This window comes from Anolis sagrei, chromosome 1 (genome assembly GCF_037176765.1).
Source record: "Anolis sagrei isolate rAnoSag1 chromosome 1, rAnoSag1.mat, whole genome shotgun sequence".
Classification (NCBI taxonomy): Eukaryota; Metazoa; Chordata; class Lepidosauria; order Squamata; family Dactyloidae; genus Anolis; species Anolis sagrei.
In genome coordinates this window covers 287,751,518-287,773,703 of record NC_090021.1, presented here as the reverse complement: position 1 = coordinate 287,773,703, position 22,186 = coordinate 287,751,518, and the positions used below count along the sequence as shown (strand labels likewise).

The 22,186-nt window shown below is 41.8% G+C and overlaps 1 protein-coding gene across 2 annotated transcripts in view; it reads right to left on the bottom strand.

The window, feature by feature from the left end:
* The window catches only part of SPTBN5 (spectrin beta, non-erythrocytic 5), a 116,762-nt gene that overhangs the window by 16,402 nt on the left and 78,174 nt on the right, over positions 1–22,186 (bottom strand). For both annotated transcript variants that reach the window (XM_067462835.1, XM_067462836.1), the window contains exons 44-54: positions 21,939–22,085; positions 21,573–21,710; positions 21,137–21,393; positions 20,775–20,961; positions 17,364–17,576; positions 14,596–14,792; positions 12,368–12,572; positions 11,421–11,615; positions 10,477–10,632; positions 8,838–9,055; positions 3,249–3,438 (exon numbers count right to left, since the gene is read on the bottom strand). In XM_067462835.1, coding sequence (XP_067318936.1) covers positions 3,249–3,438; positions 8,838–9,055; positions 10,477–10,632; positions 11,421–11,615; positions 12,368–12,572; positions 14,596–14,792; positions 17,364–17,576; positions 20,775–20,961; positions 21,137–21,393; positions 21,573–21,710; positions 21,939–22,085 — 2,103 coding nt within the window. The remainder of the gene's footprint in view (positions 1–3,248; positions 3,439–8,837; positions 9,056–10,476; positions 10,633–11,420; positions 11,616–12,367; positions 12,573–14,595; positions 14,793–17,363; positions 17,577–20,774; positions 20,962–21,136; positions 21,394–21,572; positions 21,711–21,938; positions 22,086–22,186) is intronic.

Here is a 22,186-nt window from a genome sequence, read left to right as displayed (position 1 = left end):
TCTGGTTTCTTCTGGATTTTAAGGGCTGTGTAGAAGGGGACTTGGAGTTTGGGAATCTACTTTGTATTTTATTAGAATCTAGAATCTACCAACTTGAACCATTGAAAGAGATATGCATCCTGTTCAAAAGCCATGAGACTTGTGAACAGCCAAGGATTCATGTTTGTGGTTGTTGATGACAGAATATGAATCCCAAAACCTACCATTTCAGTCTGGTTGCAATTTAGACTAGGGAAATGACATTTTCATTGAGAAAAGTTGCAGCTGGACCTTGGAGAAGCTTTTATTATCGATGGTATTTATAGTCCACCCTTCTCACCCCTCAGGGGACTCAGGGTGGATTACAGTATACATATACATGGCAAACATTCAATGCCATAGACACACAACATATATAGACAGACACACAGAGGCTATTTAACATTCCAGCTTCCAGCCAAATGGTTGGAAGCTCACTCCAACCCAGGCTGGCTTCAAACTCATGACCTTTCGGTCAGTAGTGTTCTTAATGCAGCTGACTCGCCATAGTCCAGCTGCCTGTTTTTGATGCACCTTATGATTGGGACAGCATTACAGAAATCATTTCCAAGTGCATTGGGATCTGCAGGGCTTTGATAACCCTTGTTAGAATTCTTCAGGCTGAAAAGGGTAGGTTTTGTGGGGGTGGCATTGCCAGGAATAACTACAGAAATGGTACTTCATCACCATAATTATGTCTGGTGGTGCAGGTCACAAAGGGAAGTTGATAATCCTTGCCCTCCCTGATATTTTAAATCAGGCTGAGCAAGCACCCAATAAATGCACACTTAAACTTGTAGATTCAATACCTGGTAGCAAGTTAAAGTCTTCCAGGTTTTTTGCTTTTAAAAAGTATTTCTTTTAGAGCTTGGAAGCTCTAAAAGCAGTCGATTGGTAATTCCTTTTTTCAATAACTAACATATGGTATTCATATTATGACTGTACCATAAAGAAGGATAATTTCATTCTTTTTTTCTGTGAGAGATGCTTGGTTACTTTCATAGTTAAAATAGGGTTGTCTTGCCTCTGCTTAGATGTAATTTGAAACTCAGACCAGCAGCTTATAGCATTCTGATCTTTCTAAAAGAGTGACTAATAGTGAAACAGAAAAGATTTGATTCTTTTAAAACTGAAATCACAGTAGAACTATCTATTTTGAAGGATTGAGACTGTAGTAGCAACAAATTACTTTCCAAAGTTGATTCTCAAATAGTTCTATTTAAAAAAATGAAATAAATACAGGCACCATCTGTCTTCACAGTGTCAATGGTATCTTTTAACAAATTCTGAAGCAGTTTTAACCCCAATGATACGCATCTCTTCTTACAAATTAAACAGAAAGCAGGCTGAGTATCACTGTAAAGGTCATTGGGTAAAATTACATCTATATCAAAACCATGGGAAGCTTTTCATAATTTGCCTTTTCATAATTGCCTTTAATGAGCCAAGTTTGGTGAATCCTTCAAGGACTTTAAGCTTGAACTGTGTGTTTTGCATTTCTTCCTCTACCATAGACAGCTAGATCATAAAAGTTAAGATAAATTGATTTCTTTATAGAACCTCACCTAAGTACTTAAGGTGCTTTAATGCTATGTCTATATTTTGTCCTCACAAGAACCCCAAGAAGACATAAGGATGAGAGACAGGAATATACTCTCAAGTCTTCTCAACGCTTGAGGAGAAACCTGAACTTGGCTCTCCCGTATCAAACAGCTGAGGCCGCTGAAACCAAAGCAGATGTGTTTGCATCATAAATAAAGCACATGAGTGACAATGTGCTGATATTTATGGCACTCATTTTAGAAATCAGATTCAAAGTCATGTTTTAGAGCAGGAGTAAAGGAAGGTAAATTGCTTTAATCATCCAAATTAACATGCAAACCTCTCTGGTCCAACTTTTGATGTGATAAACATTGCAATAGGTAGGAGGCCATGCATGGAACAATGGTTAGTACTGGGGAAAAGGCTGCTGGACAGAAATGTTTTTATATGGCCTGCTTCCAATTAGGGTCCTTTCACAGTAGATAATTATAGCACTATGGTTCTACTTTAACTGTCATGGTTCTATCCCATGGAATTCTGGTATGTCCAATTTAGGGACAGCTATTTCAAATTCTGAGCCAGAGAGCTCTTGTACTTCACCAAGCCACAAATTCTAGGATTCCATAATATGCAGCCATGATCGTTCATGTGCTGCATACTATGAGTGCTTCAGAAACACTCATGGTATATAACACATGACATCAGATAATTGAAGCAGAAGAAATGAAATGCAAAGATACAGAATGGAAATGCCTGGCTCAATAGCACTACGTGTGAAAAAGATCTTGGAGTCCTCATGGACAACAAGTTAAACATGAGCCAGCAATGTCATGCAGCATCTAAAAAAGCCAAAGGGATTTTGGCCTGCATAAATAGGAGTCTAGATCTCTATCCTGCCTTGGTCAGACCACCTCTGAAATACTGTGTCCTATTCTGGGCACCGCAATTAAAGGGAGATGTTGACAAGCTGGAATGTGTACAGAGAAGGGTAACTAAAATGATCAAAAGTCTGGAGAACAGAGGAGCGGCTTAAAGAGCTGGGCATGTTTAGCCTGCAGGAAAAAGGCTGAGGAGAGACATGGTAGCCATGTATAAATATGTGAGGGGAAGTCATAGGGAGGAGGGAGCAAACTTGTTTTCTGCTGCCCTGGAGACTAGGATGTGGAACAATGATTTCAAACTACAGGAAAAAAGATTCCACCTGAACATTAGGAAAAACTTCTTAACTGCGAGAGCTGTTCAGCAGTGGAATTCCATGCCCCAGAGTGTGGTGGAGGCTCCTTCTTTGGAGGCTTTTAAACAAAGGCTGGATGGCTATCTGTCGAGGGTGCTTTGAATGCAATTTTCCTGCTTCTTGGCAGGGGGTTGGACTGGATAGCCCATTAAGTCTCTTCCAACTCTATGATTCTAAGATTCTCAGAGGGCTTCAATTGTCTACGGAGGCATTCAGTTAAGCCCACCTATGTGCCTTTGATAGATATTTATGTTTTTATGGATTCTAAATGATTTTTTAAAATACTAATGATATTTCATTCTGCTTTAATGTTTGTATATTTGTATAATCTCTCCTGGAGGAGAGAAAAAACAGGGTATAAATAAACCTAACAACAACAACTTATAGTACTCTAGGGTGAAGTTCTCAGTGTTTTAATGCTGTTCCAGTTATGTTTAATATATGTGTAACTTACCTCTATAGACATAAAATGGCCACCCATCACCAGGTTGTTTCCGGTTTGCTCCAGATCTTCATATTTAAACCACTGCTTTTCGATGTCACGCTTATACTCTCCGTGGCGCTTAATAAGCAGTTCAGCTCCAAGAAGATCACTTGCCAGCTCCTCAGATATAATCAGAGCATGCATCTCCTTAGCCCAGGCTCTGAAGGAGACAACCAAAAGAAAGGCTTCCTCAGACTTATCAGTGGAAATAGAAAAGTGTTAAATCTTACCAGGCAGGAATACATAACTAAGGGCCCTTCTACACAACACCTAAAATGTGGAAGATACCAGGTTAAGCGGGGGGGGGGGGGGGGGGGGGGTTGGGTTGTATATCCCGAAAAAGAAGGAAAAACATGTGATTTCCTTCTCTCCCCCCTGTTGACTTGCATTTTTATAAAGCCCAAAACAGTTAATTAATTGGGCTGCAAAATGGACACACAGCTGGTTTAAAGGAAGCACAAACAGAAAGCAATTAGAACTCTCTGAAACTCTTTTTAAATTTTTAAACTTTATAATATTAAACAGAGCCTGAATAAACAATTGGGGGAAGAGAAAAATTGAGCTGAAGTTTTTTTAAAAAAAAATCACTTCATTATGCGCTAAACCTCATATGCACACATGCTTATATTTATATTAAGTTATTTGCATGTGCACATATACAATCCAGCACATAATGGAGTGATTTTTTTAAAAAAACACAACCTTCCGTAAGATGTCCCCTGTCAGCCCTCCATCTTGTTCCGATATAGAGGATGCCAGTGAGGATGGCGCGGGATCCAATCCTAGGACTAACAAGCCTGCAGTCAGGTCCCGGGATTTTTTTACCCCTTGCCATTTAAAACCTGGATTTTGGTGCTGTATGGAAGCACCCTCGAGCATACATTGCCAGGATCCTGTCCTTAGGTCCTGCCATGCACCATTGCTATGTTGTGACCACGTTTTGGATTGTATGTGCTTTAATGTTCATATAAGAATGCTGTGCAATGTGAGAAACTGCTTGTTATAAAATTAATTGCTTGGATGGAGACTGGCATGGCAAAATCTCATTAGCTAGGAATGCACGCCTATCTATTTTGGGCAGCATGGTGGGTTCTGTTTTGGGAAATTAAAGTAACTCAAGGTTTTTCTCATCCAAAAGCAGAGAACAGAGAGAGTGAGAATGGCAACATGTTTTGATTACCTGGTCAATGAGGGGAAATGCCATAAAAAGAAAAAGGTACAACTAATGGGGGAATAGTGCATGAAACATTTGAATTGCACTATCTCCAAAAAACATGATGCTTGTGATGTGGGCTAGTCCTGATAATAATTGGGATATAACAAATTCATCATGTTTACTACCTCAAAGTGAGCTTATCTTCTGAAATAGAGGGGTCTGTGTTTGACACACCTAATACAGATTAATATAGACATGTGGTACACATGTGTTGTTCATTCGTTCAGTCGTCTCCGACTCTTCGTGACCTCATGGACCAGCCCACGCCAGAGCTCCCTGTCGGCCGTTACCACCCCCAGCTCCCTCAAGGTCAGTCCAGTCACTTCAAGGATGCCATCCATCCATCTTGCCCTTGGTCGGCCCCTCTTCCTTTTGCCTTCCACTTTCCCCAGCATAATTGTCTTCTCTAGGCTTTCCTGTCTCCTCATGATGTGGCCAAAGTACTTCAACTTTGTCTCTAGTATCCTTCCCTCCAATGAGCAGTCAAGCTTTATTTCCTGGAGGATGGACTGGTTGGATCTTCTCGCAGTCCAAGGCACTCTCAGAACTTTCCTCCAACACCACAGCTCAAAAGCATCGATCTTCCTTCGCTCAGCCTTCCCTAAGGTCCAGCTCTCACATCCGTAGGTTACTACAGGGAATACCATGGCTTTGACTAGGCGGATCTTTGTTGCCAGTCTGATGTCTCTACTCTTTACTATTTTATCGAGATTGGACATTGCTCTCCTCCCAAGAAGTAAGCGTCTTCTGATTTCCTGGCTACAGTCTGCATCTGCAGTAATCTTTGCACCTAGAAATACAAAGTCTGTCACGGCCTCCACGGTTTCTCCCTCTATTTTCCAGTTGTCAATCATTCTTGTTGCCATAATCTTGGTTTTTTTGACGTTTAGCTGCAACCCGGCTTTTGCGCTTTCTTCTTTCGCCTTGATTAGAAGGTTCCTCAGATCCTCCTCGCTTTCGGCCATCAGAGTGGTGTCATCTGCATATCTGAGGTTGTTAATGTTTCTTCCAGCAATTTTCACCCCAGCTTTGCATTCATCCAGCCCCGCACATCGCATGATGTGTTCTGCATACAAGTTAAAAAGGTTGGGTGAGAGGATGCAGCCTTGCCGTACGCCTTTCCCAATCTTGAACCAGTCTGTTGTTACATGGTCAGTTCTGACTGTTGCGACTTGGTCCTTGTACAGATTCCTCAGGAGAGAGACAAGGTGGCTTGGGATGCCCATCCCACTAAGAACTTGCCACAATTTATTATGATCCACACAGTCAAAGGCTTTAGAATAGTCAATGAAGCAGAAGTAGATGCTTTTCTGAAACTCCCTGCCTTTCTCCATTATCCAGCGGATATTGGCAATTTGGTCTCTCGTTCCTCTGCCTTTTCTAAACCCAGCTTGAACATCTGGCAACTCTCGCTCCATGTATTGCTGGAGTCTTCCTTGCAGGATCTTGAGCATTACCTTACTGGCATGAGAAATAAGGGCCACTGTACGGAAGTTGGAGCAGTCTTTCGCAGTTCCCTTTTTTGGTATGGGGATATAAGTTGATTTTTTCCAGTCTGATGGCCATTCTTGTGTTTTCCATATTTGCTGGCAAATGGCATGCATCACCTTGACAGCATCATCTTTTAAGATTTTAAACAGTTCAGCTGGGATCCCGTCGTCTCCTGCTGCCTTGTTGTTAGCAATGCTTCTTAAGGCCCATTCAACCTCACTCCTCAGGATGTCTGGTTCTAATTCATTCACCACACTGTCAAAACTATCCTCAATATTATTATCCTTCCTATACAGATCTTCTGTATAGTCTCGCCACCTTCTCTTGATCTCTTCAGCTTCTGTTAGGTCCCTGCCATCTTTGTTTCTTATCATACCAATTTTTGCCTGAAATTTACCTCCAATGTTTCTAATTTTCTGGAAGAGGTCTCTTGTCCTTCCTATTCTGTTGTCTTCTTCCACTTCCATGCATTGCTTATTTAAAAATAGTTCCTTATCTCTTCTGGCTAACCTCTGGAATTGCGCATTTAACTGGGCATATCTCCCCTTATCCCTGTTTCCTTTTGCTTTCCTCCTTTCTTGGGCTACTTCCAGTGTCTCAGCAGACAACCATTTTGCCTTCTTGGTTTTCTTTTTCTTTGGGACGTACTTTGTTGCCGCCTCCTGAACAATGTCTCGGACTTCTGTCCATAGTTCTTCTGGGACTCTGTTTACTAAATCTAGTCCTTCAAATCTGTTCTTCACTTCCACTGTATATTCGCTAGGAATGTTAGTGAGATCATATCTAACTGGTCTGTGTATTTTCCCTGATCTCTTTAGTTTTATTCTAAATTGGGCAATAAGAAGTTCGTGATCTGAGCTACAGTCAGCCCCAGGTCTTGTTTTCACCGACTGGATGGATGTCCGCCACTTTTGGCTGCAAAGGATGTAGTCAATCTGATTTCGGTGTTGACCGTCTGGTGAGGTCCATGTGTAAAGCCGTCTTTTAGGTTGTTGGAAGAGAGTATTCGTTATACACAGCGAGTTTTCCTGGCAAAATTCTATCAGCCTGCGTCCCGCTTCATTTTGTTCTCCCAGACCATGCTTGCCTGTGATCCCTGTTGTCATTTGACTTCCCACCTTGGCATTCCAGTCTCCTGTAATGAAAATAATGTCTCTTTTTGGTGTATTATCCAGTAGTTCCTGCAGATCCTCATAGAACTGATCTACTTCTGCTTCTTCAGCAGCTGTGGTTGGGGCGTATATTTGGATCACTGTAATGTTGAAAGGCTTTCCTTGCACTCGAATTGAGATCATTCTGTCATTTTTTGGGTTGTATCCAAGCACTGCTTTAGCGAATTTCTTATTAATTATGAAGGCTACTCCATTTCTTCGATGTTCCTCTTGTCCGCAGTAGTAGATCTGGTGGTCATCTGATGTGAAGTGGCCCATTCCAGTCCATTTCAGTTCGCTGACCCCCAGAATGTCTATCTTTAGTCTTGACATCTCACCAATAACAACATCCAATTTGCCCTGGCTCATAGATCTTACATTCCAGGTTCCTATGGTGTGTTGATCTTTAGAGCATCGGATTCGTCGTTCACCTCCAGTACTGTCGGCCGCTAGCCTTCCTTTCGGCTTTGAGCTAGCTGCGTCATCACATCTGGGGCTAGTTGAACTTATCCTCTGCTCCTCCCCAGTAGCATTTTGGCCATCTTCCGACCTGGGAGTCCCATCTTCCAATGGCATACCGACATATCTCTGGTTGTACTGGTCCATTTAGTTTTCTTGGCAAAGATACTGGAGTGGTTTGCCATTGCCTTCCCCAGGGATCACGCTTGGTCTGACCTCTCTGCCACAACCGTCCCGTCTTGGGTGTCCCTTCACGGTTTCGCTCATGACATCATTGAGGTGCTCAAGCTCCAGCGCCCCGACAAGGCGGTGATCCTTTGCTGGAGTGGTACACATACATTTATTCATTTTCCCAGAACCAAAATATTATCACAAGAATGACTATGCTACATTATACTAAGCTGCCTTCATGTACCTCTAAAATTTATTAGATTAATTATTCCCCTTGAAGTAACTTAGTGGTCTTCCAGATATAGCTAAATCTTGAAAGGAACTGGGATATTAAATCCCAGTTCCCCCCAGGATTTCGTCCCCACCCTAACCCAAAACCTGGGCTTTTCTTGGGAGGGTGGCTACATGCCTTCCCAGCTCCCTTGCCCCGCCCCCAATATGTCATTTTTTCACGTAAAGAGATCTCTCCAGAGGGGCCAGCAATGCCTCTCAGGTAAGGCCCCTCAGGTAAGTTGGGGGGATGGGGTGGAGGTGGAGGGCTGGAAGTGGAGGGGGTGGGTAGTTGCCATTCCATTCCTTTAGGTGCTTTGAGCCCAAAGAACCTGGCTGGCTGTGAAGACTGACTCCCAGGACTGTCAATCCCCACAGGTCCCTCACCTGGAAAAATGCGGGCCTTCGCTTAAGCTACAGATCTTTACAGATCTTTTATTAATCTGGAGCAAACTTTGAAATTCCGGTTTTCTTCAGATTAATTCGGGTTTACCTGAGGTGTCATTTGGATGCTGGCCTTTGTCCCTTAATGGCCATAGTTAAAACTGAACTTGCCACTTCATCACCATACCCACAGGTTTTGCTTTCTTATGGCTATTCATACCGTCTGCTCATAAAAAGGTCTGTTTCTAGGCACTAGTCCACTCCATGCATGGTGACGTAGAATTAAATTTATGAAAGCTGATGCCACAACTTCTTTCTCTCAGTTAGTTTCAAAAATGCTGTAAGATCCCTTTGCATCTTCACAGTGTGAAATGGGGACAGGAAGACCTCATATCTATCAGATCTATTCTTACGTACATTAGTTCGCCACAACGATTGAAGTAGACTTGGACCATTTCAGCCTGATGTAACTTCTGCTTTCTTCCTGCACACTTCCACTCCAGAGTATTCCAGCATTCATCCACTTCTGACAGTCTACTCATCATGTTGTCTCTGGGCTGAGGATACAGATGGCCAAGATGCCAGGCTTCCCCCCTTACCCTTCCCAGCTCTTTTGCAATGGCTGCTAGTTCCCTCTGGAACACAGAAAAGCAAATTAATAAAGCACTGAGGTTTAGGAAATAATGATTGTTTAATTTCCCTTAAGTAAAATTGTATCTCAATTTACCTACTTTTACACAACCCCAAAGATGCTTCTGGGCATGTGCCAAACTTTACCAAGGCCACCTCATACATAATGCTAGGCTTGAGAAAAAAAAACAATTCAAAGCATAGACTATGGTATGTAAACAGGTGTGTTTGAGGGTGCACACAGTCACACATGATCCATCACAAAGCTGCTTTTGTGTCCCCTTATATTTTCCCAGACCTTCCCTTTTCTGGTAAAAATGTAAATCCCCTCCCTTCCCAGAATACCCTTGAAACAATAGTTCACTTTCAGAAGAGGCTGTAGAGTTCACTTGACTTAGTATACAAATTCACTTTTAAGACTAAAGTTGCACTTTTGCACTTCCCTCTCCCCCTCTCTGCCCCCTCTCCCCACATTTGCCGCTTGTATGCCCATCAGAAGAACAGTAAATTAGCTACTGGTTCTGCCACAATTGCCCACCATTGGTTGATTTAATTTATGATTTGAAATATAATAATAATAATAATAATAATAATAATAATAATAATAATCTTTATTTATATACCGCCCTATCTCCCCTAGGGGACTCAGAGCGGTTTCCACATATGCAAAATAATACAAAAACATACAATATAAAACAAAAGCATAGGCATAAACTGCTAACACAACATATACATTAAAATCAATTTAAAACCAATCCCGCTCTCTTCTTCATGCAAGGTAAGCTGCCAGGGGCAAAGATTTCAATAAGGGGCCTGGACTATTTGGAACAGACTGGGCCAAGGCTAGTGTAAGGAGAAGGGAAAAATGGGGCTAGCTGAATGCTACAGTGAAGGATCAGTCTCAGCAATGGCCTTACTAGGGGATCGGGGCCACTCTATTCCAAGTCCAATTAAAAGACTATAAAAAAGGTCTGGGCCAGAAGAAAAAGTGCCCTCAGATGACAGGGAGCTGGGGAACGCATGGGGTACAAGGCCAAGTTCTAACTATTGGACCAAGGGCTTGAGACTTGAAACTAGTCATTATCAAAGGTCTGGTGAAACCACCAAGTCTCCAAGTTCTTATGGAAGGAGGTGAGGGATGGGGCCAGCCTTATCTCCGTGGGGAGAGCATTCTAGAGGAAGGGGGCCACCACCGAGAAGGCCCTCTCCCTCATCCCCACCAACCGGGCTTGAGACGGTGGTGGGAGCGAGAGGAGGGCCTCCCTGGTGGATCTTAGTGTAAATAGTAAAATAGTTGATAAGATAATAATGAATATATATTTTCTTAATGCAATGAACAAGTAGACACTACTGGGAATTCTAGAAATTGAAATGCTTTTGAATCTAGTCCTCATGTAGCTGCTTTAAGATGGACAACTCTACTTACTTCCACTCCCTCGTGTTGGTTGAGGAGAGTCTGCACACCTGGCAGGTCGTAACCATAATCTTCTCTGTCCAGAACAGCCTCTTTCTCCTGCATCCATCCCTTTAGATCATCTACATCATGATCATATTGGTGAACCTGATGGGCTGCCCTGAGATTCTGGTGAAGCAGAAGACATGCCAGTAATGCTCACAGACACTGTAGTAGTTATATTGAAATGTGGCTGATATAAGACAGAAAAGCTAGACTTACATGGCAGAAATGCTATGACCTGAAAGATATAGCTATTCCTGGGTTGTAAGGCTAGAAAAGTCAGAAAACTGGCTTTTTTATAAGCAGTCCTCGATGGAGAAATGTACTATGTGTACCATGCATGAAATGCATTGATAAATATGCAATGTGTCAACACTATTTGAGCTGATGTGATTGCAGGTTGTCACAGCCAGGTGTACAAAATACTATTCTCCACATGGTCCTACCCATAGATTCAGGCATGTAGCCGAGGGGGGGGGGGGGGGGCTCGAGTGGCTTCAGCCCCCCCCCCCGAAATTCTCATGGTGGTTCCTTACTGGTGCATTATTTAAACTGTTATGTTTATTCATATCATGATCTGATCACCATACTCAATATATCCCATATGCATGGGGGTATTGGGGTAATGATACAAAAAGTTTGCTAGGGTAGACCCTCTTTCACTCAGACTCAGCCTCCCCCCCAAAACTCAGCCCCCCCCCCCCGGACCCCCCCTGAAAAAAATTCAGCCCTCCCCCCCCCCCCCCCCCGAAATGAAATCCTGGCTACGGGCCTGCATAGATTGACTTAGTTTACTTGGAGCAACTTTTCACAACTTTTCTGAAGGTGTGGATTGGGTTATAGAGTACCATTTATGCACCTAGTGCCAACAATGATAGTGCTATAATGGGCCAGTCAGGATAGCAGGAGCTTACCTCTGCTCTCGTCTGGATGGTTTGATGCAATTTCTCCCATATGTTATTGACCTGCTGGGGTTTTTTCTGGATGTCACTTATTTGGCTGTGGCACATGTTCTGGAGGCGGGATGCCAGGTCATTTACAAGGAGAACCTTGGCATGGCCAAGAGATTTCACCTCCTGTATAAAATCCTCAAACTTTTTCTCTAGAACCTGTAGAACAGGAAGCAAAATCAACATTCAGGTCATTCAGAAGCAATACAACTTGCAAAAAGGATCCCCTGCCTGTCATCAGTAAATTGCTCTTGATTTAATATGGAGTGATATATAGATATTTTGGGAAACTATTGGAATAAAAAAAAGTTAATCAACATAAATTCAATGTTTTTTTTTTAAAAAATCTTAATGAAAGAATGAGAATTTACACAAATGTTGTCATATATATATATATATATTCTCTTCAAGCATTTAACTACATAATTTATATTACTCCTAATATTTAAATCACCAATAACTGGTGCCAAATTGGGTATTTTTGTCCCTCATTAAAAGTTTGGTGGCTAGAAATAAAAATCTAGTTAGCCCATTGTTGTTAAAAATGTGTTCATGAAAACACGCACACACAAAGGATATACAATATGTATGAATGTTACGAGACAATTTCTGTGAGGTATAAGCATGTTCCATTTAGATTTGTCTGCAACCAAATATATTTCACTGAATCTATAAAGCCAGAAGCTATCAAATAGTCCATTTAACTGTATTGTTGAACGGCAGGAGAGAATGCTTCTAGAACATGGCTATACAGCCCGAAAAACCTACAACAATCCAGTCTATTTAAGATCTTCTTGCTGTCTAAGAAATAAATTCTACTACAACTTCCAGGTTTCCTTATGACCAAAAGTGATTATGAGAACTGTAGTACAAAAGAGTAACTTTTCCGAGGTGAATGAAAACAGTATTACCTCAACATCCTCCAAATCCTGACCATAGTTATCAGATTCAGCCACACTCTTCTTGCTCAAAAGCCAGGTTTCCACCAGCTGGACTTCCCTCTCAAATTGATGGAGCTGAGATTGCTCTTCCAGACCTTTCCTTTGTGTCTCTGCCTTCTGTTGGAGAGAGGCATATTCTTCCTGGACAGCCTGGAGCTTTGCAAGGATAGTTGAGCTATTAAACAAAAAGTTAAGCCTTATAAAATATCCAGCAGAATTGCTATCATATTTATTGTACATGGAAGTTTTTAGTGATAAGGACCTTGCATGCATACATTTGTGTCTCAGTCTAGCTTCTGTATGTCTCTTTTTTAATGAAGTCTGGTGGCTATTTTCTTTTGAACTTTCTTCCCAAACTTCATCCATCAGGTAGGTGTCAAAACTTGCAAAGGGCTACTGTTGCTTCCTACTAGTGGGAGCAAGTGTGGAGATAATTTAGACCAGTGGTTCTCAACCTGTGGGTCCTCAGCCAGTTTACCAGTTGTTAGGATTTCTGGGAGCTGAAGGCCAAAATATCTGGGGATTCTGAGGTTGAGAACCACTGAATTAGACCATGAAGATACAACTGCTTAAGACTTCCTGAAGGGAGGAAAAAGTGGCTATATATCCATTTTTCTAACACCACTAAGTAGCTGAATCCAGCTGGTACTCTGTAGTCTGAACTGCCTCCTCCTTCACCTTACCACTGGTAAGAGCTAACATAGTTCTCTTCTGAGGCTTGACGGACAATGGTGGGCAGAGAAGAACATGGAATGGTCTGAGTGGAATTCTACTCCAATGTAGTCTCATCCATTGTGTTTTTCATGCAGGCTGAGAGGCCAGTGTATCTCCAGTTGAAAAATGATTGACCCCTTTCCCCATGGCTATGATGGCATTCTGGTAATATAAAATCAACCATCTAATTTTTTTGAGTGAGATTATTGTTAGTAGTAGCATTACTAATATGTATGTCACTTTTTCTCTCTTAAGAGGACTCAAACTGTCAAACTAAAAACAATACAATATATAATTTCGAACTAAAGACTATAAACACTACAACAAAAGCTAGAGCTATCTAAAAATGTTAAACATGAAAGCCTATTTAAAATCCATAAAACACCGCACAAAAACTCCTTCTCATTTCCCCCTTCAACCATTCATAGTTCTTTCCCCTCCGATTCTCAATCAAAATGAATTTCTCAGACACTGGCTGAAAGGCCGTTCAGAAGACAATATGACACAGAGATTACATGCCCTGTAATGACTCTAATATAATGCTCACATTTTTTTGGCTAAATTACATTCCCAAAATTAGGGTGCACATTAGAGTCACGTAATACTTCAAGAGCTGCACCCGAGGCTCCTCTTTGAGGGAACTCATCTCTAATTTAATTTCTATGCAATGCTGGGATTTGTAGTTTGGTGAGACATCAGCATTCTTTAACAGCCCCCATGATCCCAAACTACAGCCCTCATGACCCCATAGCATTGAACCTGGGCAGTTAAAGTGGATTCATTCAACAGCATATATGCACCCACAAGTTTCCTTTTCTATTTCTGAAAGTTTTGGTGTTGCAATACTTTTGTTTTTAAGGAGGGAATTATAAGCATGCAGCCACTGTAATATGTACTTTTTTGACCAAATTACACTTTTTGCCACTGCACATTACTTTCACCAACATTTTTTTTGTTTCAATATTTTGAAAATTGAGATGTGCATTAAATTTGATGGCACAGTAGACTCGAGTAAATATGGGTACATGGATTATAAATATGCTAATGATTATCATATACTGGAAAGGTCAGCATTTTGAGTTTTTTAAATGACAAAAGCAGGAAAATTTGGGTTGTAGTGGTTTTCACTATGGTAATTCATTAAAAATGGAAAAAAATATCACTGTTCATTCAGTTCAGTGGAGACAGTACACATAAACATATATGCATTTTTTTTTTGTGGGAAGGAGAACTCCTTGCTTTATTTGAGATCTGCATTTCAGAACAAACAACTTGTCCAGACTCATGTAGACAAGGCCTGTTTCTACAATTTTGCAGTTAATAGATTTACTGTGCATATAGTCAGTATACTTTTAAACAGAAGATATCTGTTGAAGGAATATCTGAAGTAACATTGCGAAGAGCACACAGACTGGTTAAAAGCTTTGTTTACCTTCACTGCTTCAGTTTGACAAAAATCCTTCATCTGTCTTATAGTCACCTACCTCTCTGGGTTATGACTGGTAGAAAGATAGCATCCTGTCATATTTAGCTTCTCAATTCGGGGCTTAAATCCTTCCAGGTCCAGCTTGGCTGCCTCCACTTTACGAATCAAAGCTTGAGTCAATTCTTCATTCCTCCCATAATCTGGAATTTCTAGAACAAGACCTCTTTCTGCCATCCAGGATTCTACTTCCAAAAGCTGGAAGAAATGCATGAAGAATTAACTTGCATGATACACTGTTTCATTGAATGCATAAAACACAATTTGTATACACTGAACCTTCAGAAAGCACAGGAGTCTCTATCTCAGACATCCATGTGGACAATTTTGAATATTGGAATATTTTGTGTTCCAGATAAGGATACTCAACTTGTAAAATATTAGTAACCGTCCTTTGCTTCTCTGTGACTAATAGCTGCTTAATGCCAGGAGTGGAATGATTTAAGTCAGGGAATGGCAGGTGTGAATATGTCCTGTTCAACATCAAATAAAAATTATTAGGCCCCAAGGAGTAGCTAAATGTCAGGGCATTAAAAAAGGGCAGTGGAGTCTCAAAGTCTAAATATATAAGGCAAACAAAATGACCTTGAACTAGTGCTGAAAAAAAGCCCCACAAAAACAGACCAAACTACCAAACTTGGCATCAAACTTTATGGGGAAAACATTCCAAAGCTGAGGCAAACATCAATATACAACTTTACAAACCTAGTCCATCTTGCTTTTGAGGAAAGGGGAGAAATACGTCATTTAAAAATATTCCACTTCCCATAATTTGTTCAATTTTTTGTTAGATTTTGCAAAAGGAAATGAAACAATACATCATACCAAAACTGTACTCCTATACATGTCTACTCGGAGGTGAACATCACTGTTTTCAATAGAACTTTATCCTGAACAGAGGTTGGGAAACCTAGGCTTTATCCTGAACAGAGGTTGGGAAACCTTCTATGATGCCATAAAATCCAGATTATCAAATCAGATAATCTACATTATCTGTTTTGAACTGGATTATATGAGTCTACACTGCCATATAATTCAGTTCAATGCAGATATTCTGGATTCTGGAACTTATTATCCAAAAAGATAACTTGCCCAAGATCAGCTGCCAGGTAATGTATATGGTAACACTGGGAGATGTGTGACACTCCAAAAATTGTTGGACTGCAAATTTCATCACGCCTCACTCCCATAAACAATGGAGAATTATGACAGAATTTCAAGTTTAACACATGGAGGGCCACAAGCTGCCTGACTTAGGACTGCAAAATAATAATAATAATAATAATAATAATAATAATAATAATAATAATGTGTCACCAGCCAGAGGCCTATAAATATCTGGGCATACTACAGCTGGACAACATCAAACATGAACATGTGAAAACTGTGGACAGCAAAGAATACATTCAAAGGGTCAGAAAAATTCTCAAAAGCAAGCTGAATGGAGGCAACACCATCAAGGCCACAAACACCTGGGCCATACCTGTCATAAGATATACTCCTTGACAAAATTGAAGGAAATGTTGACAGGGAGAAGACTTGGTTATGGCTCACAAATGGAACCCTGAAGAAGGAGAGAGAAGGCCTGAATCTGGCAGCCCAGGAGCAAGCCATCAGAACCAATGCAATTAAGGCCAGGATTGAAAAATGTGCTGATGACCCAAAATGCAGACTGTGCAAGGAAGCTGATGAAACCATGGACCATATCCTCAGTTATTGCAAGAAAATCGCATAGACGGACTACAAACAGAGGCACAACTCTGTGGCCCAGATGATTCACTGGAACTTATGTCACAAGTACCACCTACCAGCAGTAAAGAATTGGTGGGATCATAAACCCGCAAAGGCCATGGAATATGAACATGCAAAAATACTGTGGGACTTTCGAATGCAGACTGACAAAGTTTTGGAACACAATACACCAAACATCATGATTTGTGGAAAAGAAAAAAGTCTGGATTATTGATGTCGCCATACCAAATGAAAGTTGCATTGAGGAAAAATAACAGGAAAAACTCAGCTGCTATCAAGATCTCAAAATTGAACTGCAAGGGCTCTGGCATAAACCAGTAGAGGTGGTCCTAGTGGTCATTGGAGCACTGGTTGCCATGCCAAAAGATCTCAGCTGGCATTTGGAAACAATAAACATCGACAAAATCACAATCTGTCAACTGCAAAAGGCCACCTTACTTGGATCTGTGCGCATCATTCAAAAATACATCAAATAGTCCTAGATGCTTGGGAAGTGTTCGATTTGTGATTTTGTGATATGAAATCCAGCATAGAGATCTCGTTTGCTCTCGTGTGCTTTTGTGTCAGAATAATAATAATAATAATAATAATAATAATAATAATCTTTATTTATACCCTGCCACCATCTCCCCAAAGGGGACTTGGGGCAGCTAACATGAGGCCAAGCCCCAAAAAATTAAATCTTCCATGTAATAGAAGCACCTTGAAAATAGGTAAAGAATACCAGTTGCAATTCAGGAAGTGCCCGAACTACAGTATTAAAAATGGGTTGTTGTAGGTTTTTTGGACTATATGGCCATGTTCTAGAAGCATTCACTCCTGACGTTTCGCCTGCATCTATGGCAGGCATCCTCAGAGGTTAAAATTGACATGTACTTAGGTAACAGTTTCTCCTTAAGTTCTTAACAATTTATTCATCAAACCATTAAAAACATTGGATTCTTCAATGACTAGAGCGATGCTTACAAAAGGGATTTTATAGCAAACTGGGCTTTTATAGATAGTGGGCCAACTTACTTCTGTGAGAAAATGCTGGGCTTCATAGGACTGCATGAGCCTCTTCCTTCTCTCCTGAGCCTCATCTTTCAGGTTTGCTAAGGAAACCTCCAGTTCTTTCACCTGTTGCAGGATGTCTTGTGAAGCAGCATGCCCTCCCTTCACCAGCTTCTGCCCAGTGCTGATCACCGCTTTTGTTAAAGTGTCATGGCTGTTAATCTCATTTTCTAAATTCTGGAAAATAAAGTTTTATTATGATGGATTTAAAACTTTTTTCATCTATTTATCTACATCATAAATACCCAGCAACATTGATGGCTGGGTGCATCTACATCTGTGAAGCCATGACTCGAATCAAATCAAATCATTTATTTCAGTCATAGACCAGCACAGGAAATAAAAATCACAGTTTCATATGAACTTGGTACATTTAGCACATTTAAAATGTAAATATAAATACTGAAACACAATAGGGGGTGAGGGAGCGGAAGGGGACACAGGGTTAAAACATTCAATGCACAGGTCTATCAGCAAATTATAGAATCAAGGAAGATGATTCTATAAATTAACTTTTGGGACCAGTCATCCCCTGACGGATTTTGTTTGCTGCTGTACAAAACTTTGCAACATTGTAGGTTGTATTTATTTATTTATTTACTTTACTTTACTTTACTTCTATACCGCTGTTCTCAGCCCGAAGGTGACTCACAGCGGTTCACAACACACAGGAAAACAGCAAAATTCAATGCACCAATATAAATGCAATGCAACAACCTAATCTAATACACAGTTAATACGCAATTACTATAATAACCACTCACTAGCTGAATTAGTATCTACAAGTAGCAGGGAGGTATAAAATTGGCCTGAACAGTCTGGGTGCTTGTATATCAGAGGTAAGATAAGCCTGGGGCAGATATCCCTGTGGAATGGGCACTGGAGGAGCACATGTTTTATTGTTTCAATATGACCCGAGTCACAGGGGCAGAGTCTCTCTGGGAAAGGGATCTTCCGTTAGCGGCCTTTGAGTACAGCTGATGGGGGAGCATGATATCGAGCCAGGGTGAACCCCTTCGATGAATAGGCAATGACTTTCTTGTAGGCATCAACCCATTTAGTCCACTATCTAAGCTACTGGTTCAACTTTCTGAGTAGCTCCCTTGCAATTCAGGTTAATATGAGCTAAGATGGGCACGGGTCTAGAGACGAGGTGGTCGCCCTTACAGCCCCAAGAACCTCTTCCTGAAACCGTGGAAGAGGTTCTTGGGGCTGTGAGGGCGACCACCTCGTCTCTAGACCCGTGCCCATCTTGGCTCATTAAATCGGCCAAGGAGGGGCTGGTTGATTGCTTTGTGTTGATCGTTAACACATCGTTGGAGCAAGGGATTTTTCCATCTAATCTGAAACAGGCTGTGGTTCGCCCACTCCTCAAAAAGGCTTCCCTTGACTCCACGGTGCTGAGCAATTACAGACCAATCTCCAACCTCCCTTTTTTGGGTAAGGTGCTGGAGCGGGTGGTCGCCTCCCAGCTCCAGGGCTTTTTAGATGACATCAACTACCTAGATCAGTCACAGTCTGGTTTCAGGCCTGGTCACGGCACCGAGACAGCCTTGGTCACCTTGGTGGATGACCTCCGCAGAGAGCTGGACAGGGGGAGTGTGACTCTGTTGGTTCTCTTGGACATCTCAGCAGCTTTCGATACCATCGATCATGGTATCCTTCTGGGTCGTCTCTCTGGGATGGGCCTTGGGGGCACAGTTCTGTCGTGGCTCCAGTCCTTCCTGGAGGGACGAACCCAGATGGTGAAGCTGGGAGATGCCTGCTCGGACCCCTGGCCTTTGACCTGTGGGGTCCCGCAAGGCTCTATTTTATCTCCCATGCTCTTTAACCTCTACATGAAACCGCTGGGAGAGGTCATCCGGAGTTTTGGAGTTGGGTGCCATCTCTACGCAGATGACGCACAACTACTCCTTTCCATCTAATTCCAAGGAGGCCTCTCGGGTGCTGGACGAGTGCCTGGCCGCTGTGTCTATCTGGATGAGGAGGAACAAGCTGAAGATCAATCCTGACAAGACAGAGGTCCTCCTGGTCGATCGCAAACCGGATCGGGGTATAGGGTGGCTACCTGTGTTGGACGGGGTTACACTCCCCCTGAAGCCACAGGTCCGCAGCTTGGGAGTCCTCTTGGATTCATCGCTCACACTTGAGGCTCAGGTGTCGGCGGTGTCCGGGAGGGCCTTTGCACAACTAAGACTTGTGTGCCAGCTGCGACCGTACCTCGCGAAGGCAGATCTGGCCGGGGTGGTCCATGCCTTGGCCACCTCTAGATTGGATTACTGCAATGCGCTCTACGTAGGGCTGCCCTTGAAAACGGCTCGGAAATTCCAATTGGTCCAGCGGGCAGCAGCTAGGATGCTAACCGGGGTTCATTATAGAGAGAGGTCTACTCCTCTGTTTAAGGAGCTCCACTGGCTGCCATTTATTTTCTGAGCCCAATTTAAGGTGCAGGTGCTCACCTACAAAGCCCTGAACGGTTTGGGACCACCCTACCTGCGTGACCGCATCTCCGTCTACGAACCGACACACTCACTCCGGTCATCTGGAGAGGCCCTGCTCGTGATCCCACCCGCGTCGCAAGCGCGTTTGGTGGGGACATGAGACAGGGCCTTTTCTGTGGCGGCCCCCTGACTTTGGAATGCCCTCCCAAAAGATCTCAGACAGGCCCCTACTCTGGCAGTTTTCAGAAAGAATTTAAAAACTTGGCTGTTCCGATGTGCCTTTTCAGATTAGGAATCCCATCACCAAGTCCTGGAAGCACTTTAGTAGAATTAAGATCGCTGCACACCGCACTTATTTTATAATCCTATATTCCTCCTGCCACTTCAGCACTTTTAATTCCTGTACCCACTGCTCTGGCTGGCCCAGTTTTAAAGTGTCCTGATGTATTGTTACTGTTATTGTTTATTTGCTTAACTGTTTTGATTTGCTTCTGGTATTGTTGTTGTATTATGTTCTGTTGTATTGTGTTTTGGGGCTTCGGCCTGTGTGAGCCGCATTGAGTCCTACGGGAGATGCTAGCGGGGTACAAATAAAGTATAATAATAATAATAATAATAATAATAATAATAATAATATCAGTAATGGATTCACTACTTCACTGATATGGGAAACACTGGTCCTGACTTACTTCTTGCATCAACCTCATAAAAGATTTCTCTGTTTTCGTACATATTTTGTCTGTGATTTTATTATGCTGTCACTGTATTCTGTTTCTAAATTTTGCTGGACTATGCTTTTGGATTATGCTTGATTATGTGTTGCTCCAAATATCAGACCATGACTGAGAGTTAAGTATGACTTTAACATCTATTTGGGCATACCTACACCTGCTACTTTCAAATTGGCATAAAAGAAGTAGTTTTGGTGTCTTACTTGATGCTTTTCCTGTAGGCTCTGAACAGTTGCCAGAGATTGGCCACAGTCTCTGGAGGAGACCAGAGAGAATTTCTCCTGAATCCATGTTAATTCTTCATTGAAATCCTGAAGAAACTGGTACTGCAGCCTGCTGGCCTCCAAAGACACCCTCCTCTCCTGCAATGGCTCCCTAAGTCTTTTGTACCTACAGAAACAAAGTCAAGTTCCCTTCTTATTACTAAGAAAGATTACCGATGAATGAAAACTAATGCTTGCCTACAAACACAACCCAGGAAAGATGACAACAGAACAAAAGATTTTTTTTAAAAAAAATAGGGAGAAACATAATTGAGAGGAGAAATGGAAAACTGTTTAATCACCTATGCAACACATGGTCCACTCTCTCCTCTATCTCATCTGCCAGGAAATGCTTTCCTTCTTGGAATTCTTGCATGGTATTGATAAGACTTTGTAATTGGTCTCTGTGTCCAAAAAAACATTCTTCCAATTCATCCTGTTTCTTTAGGAGATCATTCAGAATCAAAAGATTATTGCTATCTTCTGGTGGATTCATTTCTTTCTCCAGATCTTCCAACCATTTCTCCACATCATCCACATTGCGTAGAAAACGTAGAGCCTGAAGTAGAAAGACAAGCATCCCATAATGACAAAACAGCCCTTTCCAAACACAAATTAGCTGAATGCATGTACTACATTTTTACTGCTGTTTTCTAAATAATAGGCAGTCTGGTCAAATTCTAGGGCCAAAAGAATGAATACATTGATTAGTTTTGGGTTTGCTCAGATTCATTTCACCTTGTAGGCATCAAGCATTTTTCTCTTTTTTTCATGACAATTTTCTAGCAGCTCATTCCAAAGTTCATCTATTTCCTGCAGTCTGGACTGGATTGCATCTGAGGCATAATGTCCCTGGTGGAGCATTTTCTCTCCTTCCTGCAATAAAGAAAATCAAAAGTTATTTGCTGTCATGTCATTTGTTTTAACTATATCCTTAAATAGCAACACCTACAACCAATCCTACCTTCTTTGCACCTCCCAATTAAGTTGCAGTTATTTATGCTTCTGGCTAGGATCAGGCTACACATTATTTGTTTAGCTAAGACTTTCCTGGCAGCACCTCCTTGCAAACAGCTCCATCCCATCGACATAATACTAACTCACCGCTTTGATATTATCGAGTTGGTTTCTGTTGGCCACAACCTCAGCCTGAAAAGTCTGGTGTTTTTGCAGTTTGGCTTGCAGGTTGCTTAGGTCTCTCCAGCTCTCATCAAGGGCAATGCTGTTTTTCTCAGCCATCCAGGCAGAAACCTCCAAGATGAAAAACAACCAAAAGCAGACAGAATGAAAATGCCAGACATTGTTTTCAAGCTGCATATCAGCTTCCTCTCTTAGGAAGAGTAGGTTAATTG